This window comes from Perissodus microlepis, chromosome 10 (assembly GCF_051167445.1).
Source record: "Perissodus microlepis isolate ML-2025 ecotype Zambia chromosome 10, ASM5116744v1, whole genome shotgun sequence".
Taxonomy (NCBI): domain Eukaryota; kingdom Metazoa; phylum Chordata; class Actinopteri; order Cichliformes; family Cichlidae; genus Perissodus; species Perissodus microlepis.
The window spans coordinates 101,634-117,821 of NC_140470.1; the positions used below are offsets into that span (position 1 = coordinate 101,634).

General features: G+C 42.4%; 1 protein-coding gene across 1 annotated transcript in view; it reads right to left on the reverse strand.

Moving 5' to 3' along the window:
* The window catches only part of LOC146378531 (protein NLRC3-like), a 46,600-nt gene extending 34,743 nt beyond the window's left edge, over positions 1–11,857 (reverse strand). The window contains exons 1-3 of the mRNA XM_084941324.1: positions 11,745–11,857; positions 239–370; positions 62–160 (exon numbers count right to left, since the gene is read on the reverse strand). Coding sequence (XP_084797450.1) covers positions 62–160; positions 239–327 — 188 coding nt within the window. The 5' untranslated portion in view covers positions 328–370; positions 11,745–11,857. The remainder of the gene's footprint in view (positions 1–61; positions 161–238; positions 371–11,744) is intronic.
* Positions 11,858–16,188: the final 4,331 nt, after the last annotated feature.

Genomic DNA, 16,188 nt, shown 5'->3' on the forward strand with positions numbered 1-16,188 from the left:
AAGTTATAAATCTTCAGTAAAATTCTCATCATAATAGCTGATATTATTGGTGTTAGCTTACCTTTTCTCAGCTAACTGTCTTTGCTCAAATCTCTTAATGACATCTTTGACTGAGTTACTGTCATAGGACACAGAGCTAGGTGGAGGTCCAGGTGGGTTCCTGTGAATAATGATGGAGCAGTGATGTGAGTGCTGAGCTGTGACATGGAGAAGAGTCATGGACAGTTGGTTATCTCACCTCTGAGCTTTGGTCTGGCTCTCATGTTGCCCACACAGAGTGGCTTTAGAGGGAGGGACTCCCTCCTCTCTGTCCTCACACTGATCCATGCTGCTCAATTCACATCAGCTCACACACACTTTCTACCTTCACCTGCAGAGGAAACACAAATCATTCATGTGCACATCAACTAAGAGCTGCAGAGGTCCTGTCTGATGTGTTGGACTAACATCCATCTGAGACATAGCTTTCATCAGTTCACTACAAAAAGTGTCACAGAGCCGAGTTGACCTACAAAGGTCATACATTGCTGCAGTAACAATGTCCATGACCAAGCTGACTGTTTACAGAGTTCACACTCTAAGATAACTCAGTAACAGTGACTCTGACAGCAGTTACTGTGGAACAGCGGCCGAGCTCAGGACACATTCAGTGTGTTTAGTCTGATTCCTGGACTCTGATTCAATGGATTCAATCCAGCTCAGAGTTTCATGTGTTCAACAGAATAAAATACATGTACTAATATAACAGAAGTGATACTATGAATGCAGGACTGTAATGGAGTATAAATAAGGTTTTTACAGCCTCAAAGAAACATTCAGTTCGTATATTTGTAGACAGCGAGGCTGTCATGGTCCTGGGCCATGTTGGCCCAGCATTCTTAGTTTTCATGTATTTTTGTATTTTGTTCCGTATGCCGTGGTTCCTAGGTTCTGTTAAAGATGTTCCTTATTTGATTACCCCCTGTGTGCCCCTCTGTGTATCTGTGAGCCCTCGTTTCCCCTCGTGTTTTAATGTTTTCCCCAGCCCGTTATGTCTGTGCTCTCTCTCCTCCTGTCTGAACCTCTGTGTACTTCCTGTTTTACTTTGACAGTCTCTCGTCAGTATGTGTCATGTTGTGTTCACTCCTGCCCTGTCTCGTTACGATTATCTGTGTCAGCTGTGTTCCCCGTGTGCTCCCACTTCCCTCGTTAACCCTCTGTGTATTTATGTGCATGTCTCCCTCAGTTCAGTGTCGCGTCGTCAATGTCTCCTCCCCGAACCTGTGTCTTTCTGTGTTCCCTCGGTCTTCTGTTAGCATTCCCAGTTTAGTTCTGTTTCTTTGTGAAGCCTGCAATAAAGCAGTGATTTTGAGTTCAGCTTTTTGTCTCCGTGAGTTTTGCGTTTGGGTCCTCTTCTGCCTCCACACAGCTAGTTCATGGCAGTGGCAGTTTTTAGTACTGCAGCTGTTTCCTTCACGTGTGTGTGTGTGTGTGTGTGTGTGTGTGTGTGTGTGTGTGTGTTGCTTTAGAAATATGTGGTCTGACTGCTCAGACTGAGTTCGACTCCAAAGACAAAGAAGACGGAGCTCACAGTCTGTAGATGCTCATCAGTGTGTGAAAGAAGTCAAGAAAGACCACAGGAGTGTGTTTATGTATGAAAATCAGTGTGTGTGAAGAGTCTGAGGGAGTGTGTGAATAAGACTAAACACTGAAACTGACCCACTGTGTGCCTCTGTAACTGCTATGTTCAAATTTAAAGCCCTCCAAGTAAATAACTGGCCCGCTCCAGCTCCTATAACCAAATATCAACAGTTGGGATAAAGGTTAGCTCAACGATACTATGACTTCACAGCTAGCAAGGATTATCTGTTCATGCATGCATTAGCAGTTCCTATACACACATGCGGCGCACACGTACCACATATTCACAGCATCTAATGAAGACAGCCGTAATGATGACACCAATGAACTAAAAACACACAATCAGAAACATCAGGTTGGATAAAGATATAATTAGTGTTGGAAGAGAAATGACACAGAGCTCTCCCACAGGGGAATCGTGGAAAAGGGAAGTGGCCAAAGGGGTACCCCAAATGCATAGGGTTGCACCAAAGAAGGAGAAAAAAGGATGAGGAGGAGTCCTGACTGATAATGAAGATAACTACGTACAAAATATGACCACAGTGCTTGTGGATTTGTAATTGTTAGACGTTTGGTTGGTCCAACAAAAGGAATTGCCACTACAGTCAGTTCTAAAATTCCAGGAACAGTTTGGGATTTATAACGACACAAAATGTGTTCTAACAATATGTAATTTATGACGTGGTTACACCTCATTGTGGAGCAACAATTGGCATGTCAAAATTCATGGGCCGTATCCTCCTGAGGACCTGGCCTTCACGGTCTATGTGGGCTGAATTCTCAGGAGGCCGGGTAGGCCGAAAGTGAACGGCTGTGAAATTGGACGGTCTAGCCTTCAGAGTTACGTCACCAGCTCTCTCTGTGTTTTAATAAAATCTCAGTCGCCTACTCCTTGCTGTCTAAAATATAACATGACCCTGGCGTAAATTCTCGACCATCTCACACTTCTGCTTAATCAGTTTTCTGTTTGACGTTTATTCAGCTGTGTGAAAACCCCGGAGGAACCCACCCGCGGGATTAATAACGTTTTATTTAATCTAATCTAATAACTTTAATCTCAGCCAAACCGATTTACTCACGAACAAATAAAACACTGAAAAAGACCAAACAATAACATTTTTAAGTGACTTATATCATGTTTATCCCGAGTAGCGAAAGACCGTGGGGATCGGAAAACGATGTGCTGGGAGTCTGTTCTTGCCGGCTCTAGTGAGCTGGTGTTCACCGGCCTGCTATCGAGCTGGTGGGTAACAGACGTCTCCGAAAATGCCGGAGCGCTTTTGAAAATATGTGATGTCTTGATAAACCGAGCAGATATTTGAAGTTTACACAGCTACATTCTCGCCTGAAAACATCTTTAAAGTTTATTCTGTGACCCAGAAAGAATAATAAGAGTAATGCGGCCTCAGGAGGATGCAGCCCATGAATTTGGACATGACCACAATAACAACATTAAAGCTGCAAGCAGCGTTATGAGGGCCCTCGCACCCCTGGCGCGTCGAGCCACGCCCAACACCTGAAACCAGCACGTCCGATCTGATGTCACATTGATGGAATTCATGCATTTAACCACCAGCTAACATTTCATCTCATTCAATCATGATTATAGTCGCCCCACTAGGTGGCGCTCTAACCATTACTGACAAATGGCATAACAAACATTTACGAGCTCGAGTCTCAATCACGCCTGCGACCATTTGGAGAGATTGGACATTGTGTTTTTGAGTGACAGCAGATTACTGCTTTTTGGCGAGTGATTGAAACTCCACGTGCCGCCACGACCACCTCGTTGCCCTGAACGTAAAAAGCTTCGCAATTTAACGTCACAAAGGTCTTTAGATTCCACATACAGGAGATCGCGTCAATCTGATGAAATCCCTTGGAGGAGTTCGTCAAAGTACGGTGCCTGAAAAGAGGGGAAAATTTCGCCAAAATTACACATTCATTTTAAAATGGCGGACTTCCTGTTGTGTTTAGGACATGGCCATAATAGACTTTTTTGTGCGTCTGCTAACGATAGATATGTGTTCCAATTTTCATACATGTAGGTCATACCCACACCGGGGGCTCGCGTTTTAGATTTTTCTAGGTGGCGCTACTGAGCCAATTTTCCCTGGCCATGTCTGAGGACATTAAAATACGTAATTTTTCACCAGACCTGACGCGTGTGCAAAATTTCATGAGTTTTTGAGCATGTTTAGGCCCTCAAAAAGGCCCTTGTTTTACCTGAATAATAATAATAATAATAATAATAATAATAATAATTAAAGCTGCAAGCAGCGTTATTAGGGCCCTCGCACCCCGGCGTGTCGAGCCACGCCCAACACCTACAACCAGCACGTCCGATCTCATGTCACATTGATGGAATTCATGCATTTAACCACCAGCTAACAATTCGTCTCATTCAATCATGATTATAGTCGTCCCACTAGGTGGCGCTCTAACCATTAATGACAAATGGCATAACAAACATTTCCGAGCTCGAGTCTCATCATTCCTGCGACCTTTGGGAGAGATTGGACATTGTGTTTTGGAGTGACAGCAGATTACTGCGTTTTGGCGAGTGATTGAGACTCCACGTGCCGCCATAACCACCTTGTTTCCCTGAAAGTAAAAAGCTTCGCAATTTAACATCACAAAGGTCTTTAGATTCCACACACTGGAGATCGCATCAATCTGATGAAATCCCTTGGAGGAGTTCGTCAAAGTACGGTGCCTGAAAAGAGGGGAAAATGTCGCCAAAATTACACATTAATTTTAAAATGGCTGACTTCCTGTTGGATTTGGGATATTACTCCAAGAGACTTTTTTGTACATCTTGATATCTCCTATAAGCTTACCAGGTTTCAGACTCATAGATAAAACACAGAGCAGGGGCTGTGGTTTTGAAATTTTGTAGGGGGCGCTGTGGAGCCATTTTGCGCTATTCACGGAAAATGGTTACATAACAACAAAGCGTTCATCACATTGGAGGTGTGGGCCAAATTTAAAGCCTCTATAAACTTTCCAAGCCCCTCAAAAGCCACTTCATCTTTCATGGTGAACTGCGCTGCCACCAGGGTCGGCCGTTCAGTTTAAAGTCACAATTTTCGCACTGAAGCATCACGAGGGACCCATGTTAATATTCACCGCTTTTGAGGTGTCCACGATGAACCTGTGAAAATCAGTACAACAAAGTGAAAGACATGACATTCCCTGTTGCCACTAGGTGGCGCTCTGCGTACTCCTGACAATGGGCACATCAATCTGTTCAGGGCGGGTCTGACATCATACCTGTAAAGTCTGGTTCTGATTAGCTTGGATTTCATTGAGTTATACTAATTTGTTTCTCCATGGCGAGACATCAGAGTTCGCCATGCTGCTGGGGTCACACCCTTTTGCGAAAAGTCACAGTTTTCACTGTAACCCAAGACCAACTCCTTAAGGCTTTCCTGGAGAAATTTGAGGCTGCAGATGTCACCCATCACAATACTGTACCCCAAAGTGTAAAACATGACATTTCCTGTTCCCACTAGGTGGCGCTGTCCCTGATGTCAAATATGGCAGTTGAAATATGTTCAGGGGTGGAGCCTTATCATATGTGTTCACTTTGGTCAAGGTTAGAAAATGTATGACAAAATAAGAGACAATGAGATTTTCATGGCGAGTCATTGAAATTCGCCGTGGCGCCACGGCCCCACCGTATTACGAAAACTCAAAAGCTCCGCAATTTAACATGGCCCAGGTGTGTAGTTGACACTGACCAAAGATGAAGCTTGTATGATCAAATCCCAAGGAGGAGTTCGCGAAAGTACAAGGCGTGGAAATGGTAAAATCAGAGCCCAAATGTGACATTTAATCCAAAATGGCGGACTTCCTGTTTTGTTTAGAACATGGCCATAATAGACTTTTTTGTGCGTCTACTAACGATAGATATGTGTTCCAATTTTCATATATGTAGGTCATACCCACACCGGGGGCTCGCGTTTTAGATTTTTCTAGGTGGCGCTACTGAGCCAATTTTCCCTGGCCATGTCTGAGGACATTAAAATACGTAATTTTTCACCAGAGCTGACGCGTGTGCAAAATTTCATGAGTTTTTGAGCATGTTTAGGCCCTCAAAAAGGCCCTTGTTTTACCTGAATAATAATAATAATAATAATAATAATAATAAGAAACGGAGCAGATACAATAGGGCCTTCGCACTCTCGGTGCTCGGGCCCTAATAATTAAAGCTGCAAGCAGCGTTATAAGGGCCCTCGCACCCCCGGCGCGTCGAGCCACGCCCAACACCTAAAACCAACACGTCCGATCTGATGTCACATTGATGGAATTCATGCATTTAACCACCAGCTAACATTTCATCTCATTCACTCATGATTATAGTCGCCCCACTAGGTGGCGCTCTAACCATTACTGACAAATGGCATAACAAACATTTCCGAGCTTGAGTCTCATCACGCCTATGACCTTTGGGAGAGATTGAACATTGTGTTTTTGAGTGACAGCAGATTACTGCTTTTTGGCGAGTGATTGAAACTCCACGTGCCGCCATGACCACACCGTTTCCCTGAACGTAAAAAGCTTCGCAATTTAACATCACAAAGGTCTTTAGATGCCACATACAGGAGATCGCATCAATCTGATGAAATCCCTTGGAGGAGTTCGTCAAAGTACGGTGCCTGAAAAGAGGGGAAAATGTCGCCAAAATTACACATTCATTTTAAAATGGCTGACTTCCTGTTGGATTTGGGATATTGCTCCAAGAGACTTTTTTGTACATCTTGATATCTCCTATAAGCTTACCAGGTTTCAGACTCATAGATAAAACACAGAGCAGGGGCTGTGGTTTTGAAATTTTGTAGGGGGCGCTGTGGAGCCATTTTGCGCTATTCAAGGAAAATGGTTACATAACAACAAAGCGTTCATCACATTGGAGGTGTGGGCCAAATTTAAAGCCTATATAAACTTTCCAAGCCCCTCAAAAGCAACTTCATTTTTCATGGTCAACCGCCTTCCCACCAGGGTGCGCCGTTCAGTTTAAAGTCACAATTTTCGCACTGAAGCATCATGAGGAACTGATGGTGATATTCACCGCTTTTGAGATGGCCACGATGAACCTGTGAAAATCAGTACAACAAAGTGAAAGCCATGACATTTCCTGTTGCCACTAGGTGGCGCTCTGCGTATTCCCGACAATGGGCACATCAATCTGTTCAGGGTGGGTCTGACATCATACCTGTAAAGTCTGGTTCTGATCAGCTTGGATTTCATTGAGTTATACTAATTTGTTTCTCCATGGCGAGACATCAAAGTTCGCCATGCTGCTGGGGTCACACCCTTTCGCGAAAAGTCACAGTTTTCACTGTAACCCAAGACCAACTCCTTAAGGCTTTCCTGGAGAAATTTGAGGCTGCAGATGTCACCCATCACAATACTGTACCCCAAAGTGTAAAACATGACATTTCCTGTTCCCACTAGGTGGCGCTGTCCCTGATGTCAAATATGGCAGTTGAAATGTGTTCAGGGGTGGAGCCTTATCATAAGTATACTCTTTGGTCCAGCTCGGACAATGTATGACAGAATGAGAGGCAATAAGATTTTCATGGCGAGTCATTGAAATTCGCCGCGGCGCCACGGCGTCACCGTATTGTGAAAACTCAAAAGCTCCGCAATTTAACATGGCCCAGGTGTGTAGTTGGCACTGTCCAAATTTGAAGTTTATAGGACCAAATCCCAAGGAGGAGTTCGTTAAAGTACAAGGCATGGAAACGGTAAAATCAGAGCCAAAATGTCACCTTCAATCCAAAATGGCGGACTTCCTGTTGGGTTTAGGACTTGGCCATAATAGACTTTTTTGTTCGACTCTGAACGTTATATATGTGTACCGACTTTCAAACATGTAGGTCATACCCATACCGGGGGCTCGCGTTTTTCATTTTCCTAGGTGGCGCTACTGAGCCAATTTTCCCTGGCCATGTCTGAGAACATTAAAATACGTAAATTTTCACCAGACCTGACGCGTGTGCAAAATTTCATGAGTTTTTGAGCATGTTTAGGCCCTCAAAAGGCCGATTCATTTGCCGAAATAATAATAATAATAATAATAATAATAAACAGAGCAGATACAATAGGGCCTTCGCACTGTCAGTGCTCGGGCCCTAATAATAATAATAATAATAATAAACAGAGCAGATACAATAGGGCCTTCGCACTGTCAGTGCTCGGGCCCTAATAATAATAATAATAAGAAGAAGAAGAAGAAGAAGAAGAAGAAACGGAGCAGATACAATAGGGCCTTCGCACTGTCAGTGCTCGGGCCCTAATAATAATAATAATAATAATAAGAAGAAGAAGAAGAAGAAGAAGAAACGGAGCAGATACAATAGGGCCTTCGCACTCTCGGTGCTCGGGCCCTAATAAGAAACGGAGCCGGTACCGGTACTAGTTTTATTTTGTTGTATTTATCCGCGACACCTTAAAGGCCGGGGATAAACCGGTCCGTGGCGCAAAAAAGGTTGGGGACCGCTGCAATAGGGCCTTCGCACTTTTAGTGCTCGGGCCCTAAATATAAACACTTATTTCAAGGAGAAAACTCATTGCCTTTTCACCAGGACCACAAACATCTGGAGCAGATACCTTGATTCCTTATCAATACACTTATTGATTCTCATTGGGTTCTCACTAGCTCTGCTTTGACAGTCACCACCATCACTGAGCAGCATATCAAAGACATTTGTGCACATTAACTGCATGTTGTGGGTCAAATGTTTGTGTGTGTTGGATGTCTCTTTGTTGTGATCAGTGTTGGGTTGATTCTTTAAGAGAGTAAAGTATTACATGAAACACACTGTCTCATAATGACCATGTAACAATACAAAGCTGAGGCTACAGCCCCACACACCAACACAGATCCTGTCCTGATGAGGACACACATGATCTTTCTCCGAGTGTTTATGTATGAACACAAATCAAAGATGAAACCAGCACAAAGACACTTCAAAGTGATTCTACTGTAGAAACATGAACAGGTAGAAACCTGCACCCTGACTGCTCATCACTTTGTTACCTGCTCAAGTTCAGCAGCAGCAGCTCACTTTATCACGGTGCTGGGGTCCGTTCTTGGTACCTCGCTTACTACATCCAAGATCAAATGACACATCCAAGATCAAATCATCGCGCCAACTTTGAGCTCGCTATTCCGGTTCTCCGAACACACCTGTTGTTGACGATTAGTACAGCTGGATGAAGTAATGTGAGATCACTGGGTGGCTTAAAAGGGGCTACGCATCGATAGTAGAAACATTGATCGGCAACCCTTTGATTGGTCGGCGAAAATGTCAAAGGAGCGCGCTCAGTATTTTTCGGCAGCAGAGCAAGAACTCTTGATTGAGGGATTTCAGGAGTTTCAGAGTTTAATTAAAACGCAAGGGAACACTGCAAAGGCTGCAAAAGCAAGGAGAGAGGGCTGGCAGAAAGTTGCTGACAAATTAAACTCGTAAGTAATTTATTATATTATATTACATTATATCATATTACATTATATTATATTATATTATATTATATTACATTATATCCTCTTTCACATTAGAGCCACAACAGGACCCACTAGAACATGGGAACAAGTAAAAGTGAAATATAAGAATATTCTACAGAATGGTAATATTTATCACTTATATTGCTTTTAGTCTCTTGAAAAGAGACCCTGAAATAATCTGTTTGTTTGTTTATAACAACAACCAAGAAAAGGGCAGAGCAAAAAAAGACAGGTGGTGGTCCTGCACCCCCTCGTCAACAAGTTGGTTAAGTAAATAATACCCTCACGGGAAAATCGATATCTCTCTATGAGCACACTGTCGCGCTGAGCTAAAGGATCCTGTCTATCCCGCAATATAAGCTGAATTCTGAAAACTCTCCTTATCAATCTTGTACCTTCCGCAATGGTTTGCTCGCGTACAAACGGACAGGACATGGCTGCGACAGACTTCCCAAATCCACCTTCGCTTTTATAGCCGTGGTCTCTCATCTTGATTACACGAAGTAATTTACTATTACTACTCTAAAATATGAATTACATCTGAAATAATCAAATACATGAAATAGAATGATTAATAGTACATTTCCCTTTTTTTTAGGAAATGACCTGTATGTATCTGTATGAAATCAATAAAAGAATCAAATACTGCATTATCTTTAGTTACATTGATAATATTTATTTATGGAAAAACAGTGGAAAAATATCGCTGTTGCTTTCGTATAAATGAAGCGGACATACCTGAGTGGCCGCGATCTAATCCTGTTTACATAAAGTAAGCCTGCTCCCAAGCAGGTTTACGCTTACGGATCTGTTGCTATGACAGCAAGTCCCGGATGAGCTTCGGAGAACCGAACGATCCAAGATCACGCGAAATCGTCAACAATCAAATCCAGCTAACTTACTTAGCAAGGTACGAAGAACGGACCCCTGGTCTGGGGTCAGCATCACAGTGACAGTAAAGGAGGTAAAGGGCTGTGACATCATCACGCATGCTGCGTCCTGTGTGGACTCTGGACTCACAAAGTACAAACTATGGCTGTGTCCCAATCCAGCGACCGCACGCTTCAGAGTATGCATTTTGAGACCTATTACGTCACAGCGACAACGGGTGTCCCAATCCGAAGTGTACTCCAAATGCGCCGTCGATTTCCCCAAATTTGAAGTGTGGTCCCATATATCCCATAATTCATAGCGCGGTGGTGGGTGTGGATAATTTTGCCGAAAAATACAGCAGACGGCTGAAGCGGAGCGGCCAAAGAGTAAACTTTCAAAAGTAAGTACTGAATATGATGTCACTTATTTATGTGCGAATGTTTAATAATGAAGAACATTAAAACATTACTGTTGGCCACATGTCGGCAAAGTTGTGTGACATTAGCGATGTTGTCACCTGTCTGTCTGTCCTGCACTCTCTCTCTTTTTCTTTCTCTCTGATTGTGCAATAAAAGTATGAACATGCATTTATAAGTTACACTTGTGTTTGAATCCTGCAGCTTATCACACATTTGATTTCCATGTGTATCACAGCTCGTACATTTTCTAAATACACATGTATGTAAGCATTGAGCCAAATTTAGTAATGCCAACAAATTAAACAAACAATATTAGTCTCTTATGTATGATACATCTATATATACACTGTCAAAGATTCTTGTCTTTAAGTGAAGATTTAAGGTGATAGGAAATATAAATAACTGCAACTTGAATCTTTGACACAGAGTTCAAGCTCACTGCTGTAATATATCCTGTAATAAATACACACACACACACACATATACATATATATATATATATATATATATATATATATATATATATATATATATATATATATACACATATATATATATATATATATATATATATATATATATATATATATATATATATATATATCATAATAATCTGACAATACATATAATATTGGCCATATTATATTTACATTACCACAGTGAGATGACTTTAGTCTCATGAACAACATTAGCTGATTGTTATTTACTAACTAATCTTGAAATGACTGTTCAGTACAGAAATGAAGCCCAACTATCATGTTTTACGGTCCTGTGGTCTCAGCCTCAGATACTCAACTAATCAAAGTGATCTCATAAAGAAAATGAATGAACAACAAAACATTTTTCCCCTTCATTTCTGTCACACAAAGCTGTATGAAACGTTTCTCGCGGTTAGTATCGTGGTTGCTAGGCAACCTGAGCAGCGCGACGAAGGCTAGACCGTCCCATTTCACAAGCCTCTCACTTCCGCACTTCTCGTACTTCCTAGTAAGCGGAGTACTGCCCGTACTAGGAAGCGTGCGGTTGCTAGATTGGTATAACTACACAAACACGAACGTAGCTTAGAATGGCGGACACACTCGGCCTTGTTGGTCCAGCTGTGAGTCCGTTACCGTGAACTATGGAGCGGCAGATTTGTGCTGAACTAAGCTGCACACAGCTGATGTTAGCCAGGAAAACATTACACACTGACTTTAATGGAGAGCCCGGAAATACAAACACACACAGTTTGTTGTGTGAAGAAATCAAACATGAGCTGAACAAACAGTAAAGTTCCTAAAGACAAACTGTTAAAGGAGGAAACAAAGCAAACTTACAGATTCTTCACACACACCAACAACAAGCTCCACTCCACGAAGATCAGGAAAGTAAAAGTAAACTTTGAACAGGAAGGAAACACCCAAAGAGGCGTTTGACGACACTCAGGCGGATCGAAACACTGTGTGCTGCGTTCATGCGAACCTCGGAAACTCCCGACTTTCTGGCAGGGCGTGATTTATTTTTGCTGTTTGAAACACAAACATGTGTCATCACTTTGTTGTTCTTCTTCCTGTAGCGTTTGAATGTTTCAGCACTAAACCGATGTTTCTTCAAAGCTCATTTCAACCTGTCGAAGTCATGAATGAAAGTGCAGCTGAGAGTGGATCACATGATGTTTAAGGTGTGTCATGTGACATGTTCAGCATTGTCACACATGTCTAGATTGTTCCTGATATCATAACTGCTCAAACACTGATGATTATATTTGAAGAATTATTACTGATGGCAGCAAAGTTTGAATGGAGCTCTCTGTCTGTGCTGCTTTGTCGCCCTCTGGAGGTCAAAGCACAAACTGCATGATGTCACTGTAACCACCACAGTGACAGGAAGTGTTTTTAAATGATGAAATATGTCAGTGATCCTGATAGTGTGTTCATCACAGACGTTCAGGCTTCATGTTGACATGAATCAAAGGGAAAGCAGAGAAACTGGAATGAATCAGGTGTTGTAGAAGATGGAGAAACAGGTTGGAGAGAGGATGCTGCTCCTTCTTTGAGCCTGAGATCAAACTTGTTGTGTTGTTTACGTACTGTCAGTGTGACGCAAAGAAAACATGGAAACAAAGACGCTCAAAAGTTCTTTGAAAAGAAAGTAAGAAAATGAGTGAAATCAGTCCAAAGTAACAGAGTGAAGAGCAGCAGATGAAGCACAGAGGACACAAAAAGGAATGAAAGAAGGAAACAAGGTCCATCTGTGTCCTTTCACACAAACAAGCATCAACGTCCAGGACCGAAACATGAATCCACTGAGAAACTGAGCACTCCACCATCCGCTCCAAATACACTCACTCCAAACAGGCCATCTTTGATATCCAGTCTATGCTCTGGGCTCTTGCAGCCTCTCCTTCAAAACTCTGAGGCTTTCTGTCTGCACTGACTCCCTGCTTCTTCAAACCTGTCCTCAGGTGTTCCAGCTTTGCTCCCACATGCTGCTCACAGCCAATTGAATAATCCGCGTGACTTTCATTCTCCGAGCACATGCTGGAGCAGATCCAGGCTGCACAGACCCTTCAGGTCATAAAAGCTCAAAGTGACAAATGTGTCCAGAAAGCATCAGCCAACATCGAGTCCCAGGAGAGAGGAAGAAGGTGCTGTTTGTTCAAACACCTGTACTCATAGTCTGTGTCCAAATTCAGGGGAAGGATGCTTCAAATCCTGTAATTGTAGGAAATGATGTCACAGCGACGCGACGAAGGCTGTCCAAATTCAAAGAGTCCTCCAAATGTGGCGACAAATGCGTCCTTCATTTGAAGGATGGGTCCAGTGTATCCTTCGTGTCCTACCATATCCCAGGATTCATTTCGGGCCATCCAGGAGATTTTTTTCTAATAACGATGTTGATCGAAGCAGGAGAGGAAAACACGTTCAAATGTAAGTATATGAAAATCTGGTGGTGCAAAAGTTACATTTTTATATCGGTTGTGTTGTTAAGCTTTGGGCATCTGCATAGACATGTTTTTATTTTAATTAAAATAACCCTAAACTAGCTTGTATGGTGGGTCCATACAAAGTAGATGGCTGCTACTTGGCCCTGGTTTGCCCTCATCGATGAGGTGATAGGACAGAGGCCTTCCATTAGGCCTCCTGGCCTAATTTCCTCTCTCCCTGATGACACTCCAGGGCCAAGCGCAGCAGTGGGTGACCAAAACGACAGCGATGGGGAAGGGAGTCGGCCTCCCACAACAGGGAGGAAGAGGAAAAGACACCAGGATGATGAGCTGCTAGACCTCATCAGAGAGGACATGAGGCAGCAAAGAGAGGCTGAGGAGAGGAGAGCAGGGAGAGGATGGACAGACTGTTTTCACTTCTAGAAATATCAGTTCCAAAATGAAAAATGTATTTATTTGGATATATTTGTTACATTGTTATATGTGTTGTGTTGGTTTAAAAGTTTTATGTTATTAATAAATTGATTAAAACAAACAGTAATTGTCACTGAACTCAATTTATTTGCAGGTATTTTTAACATGCATGAACATAACGCTAATGTTGAACAATATTACATGGATATTTATTAACAATAAAGTAAATAACAATAAAACAAGAATATTTCTAATACATGAACAACAATCAGGCCTGGGATCCTCCTGGTTACAAACACGGTCCAGGACTGGGACATTCAGGTGGATCCTACAGGGTCTTGTTCAGGAAGAGGTGCACAGCAAAATCTCCAGTGTTAAATTAACACTAGAGAGTGTCTATATGGGTCCACACCTCTGAGTGTTAAATACAACACTGTTGAGTGTTAAATAAACACTTTTGACAGTGTTATATGTTTAAAAGTAACCTAGTCAGTTTTGAAGATTAACAATGGCTAACACTGAGCAGTGCTGATTTTCTAACACTGGAATATTTCTAACATTTTGAGTTATTTTCCAGTGTTAGAAAATCAGCACTGCTCAGTGTTAGCCATTGTTAATCTTCAAAACTGACTAGGTCACTTTTAAACATATAACACTGTCAAAAGTGTTGATTTAACACTCAACAGTGACCCCAGCAGCATGGCTAACTTTGATGTCTCGCCATGGAGAAACAAATTAGTATAACTCAATGAAATCCAAGCTGATCAGAACCAGACTTTACAGGTATGATGTCAGACCCGCCCTGAATAGATTGATGTGCCCATTGTCGGGAATACGCAGAGCGCCACCTAGTGGCAACAGGAAATGTCATGTCTTTCACTTTGTTGTACTGATTTTCACAGGTTCATCGTGGACACCTCAAAAGCGGTGAATATCACCATCAGTGCCTCATGATGCTTCAGTGCGAAAATTGTGACTTTAAACTGAACGGCGCACCCTGGTGGGAAGGCGGTTGACCATGAAAAATGAAGTGGCTTTTGAGGGGCTTGGAAAGTTTATATAGGCTTTAAATTTGGTGCACACCTCCAATGTGATGAGGGTTTTTTTCTTATGTGATCATTTTCATTGAATATCCCAAAATGGCTCCACAGCGCCCCCTACAAAATTTCAGAACCACAGCCCCTGCTCTGTGTTTTATCTATGAGTCTGAAACCTGGTAAGCTTATAGGAGATATCAAGATGTACAAAAAAGTCTCTTGGAGCAATATCCCAAATCCAACAGGAAGTCAGCCATTTTAAAATTAATGTGCAATTTTGGCGACATTTTCCCCACTTTTCAGGCACCGTACTTTGACGAACTCCTCCAAGGGATTTCATCAGATTGATGCGATCTCCAGTGTGTGGAATCTGAAGACCTTTGTGATGTTAAATTGCGAAGCTTTTTACATTCAGGGAATCGGGGTGGTCATGGCGGCACGTAGAGTTTCAATCACTCGCCAAAAAGCAGTAATCTGCTGTCACTCAAAAACACAATGTTCAATCTCTCCCAAAGGTCATAGGCGTGATGAGACTCGAGCTCGGAAATGTTTGTTATGCCATTTGTCAGTAATGGTTAGAGCGCCACCTAGTGGGACGACTAACTAATCATAATTGAACGAGATGAAATGTTAGTTGGTGGTTAAATGCATGAATTCCATCAATGTGACATCAGATCGGACGTGCTGGTTTCAGGTGTTGTGCGTGGCACGACACGCCAGGGTGCGAGGGCCCTCATAACGCTGCTTGCAGCTTTAATTATTATTATTATTATTATTATTATTATTCAGGTAAAACAAGGGCCTTTTTGAGGGCCTAAACATGCTCAAAAACTCATGAAATTTTGCACACGCGTCGGGTCTGGTGAAAAATTACGTATTTTAATGTCCTGAGACATGGCCAGGGAAAATTGGCTCAGTAGCGCCACCTAGAAAAATCTAAAACGCGAGCCCCCGGTGTGGGTATGACCTACATGTATGAAAATTGGAACACATATCTATCGTTAGCAGACGCACAAAAAAGTCTATTATGGCCATGTCCTAAACCCAACAGGAAGTCCGCCATTTTGGATTGAAGGTGACATTTTGGCTCTGATTTTACCGTTTCCATGCCTTGTACTTTAACGAACTCCTCCTTGGGATTTGGTCCTATAAACTTCAAATTTGGACAGTGCCAACTACAAACCTGGGCCATGTTAAATTGCGGAGCTTTTGAGTTTTCACAATACGGTGACGCCGTGGCGCCGCGGCGAATTTCAATGACTCGCCATGAAAATCTTATTGCCTCTCATTCTGTCATACATTGTCCGAGCTGGACCAAAGAGTACACATATGATAAGGCTCCACCCCTGAACATATTTCAACTGCCATATTTGACATCAGGGA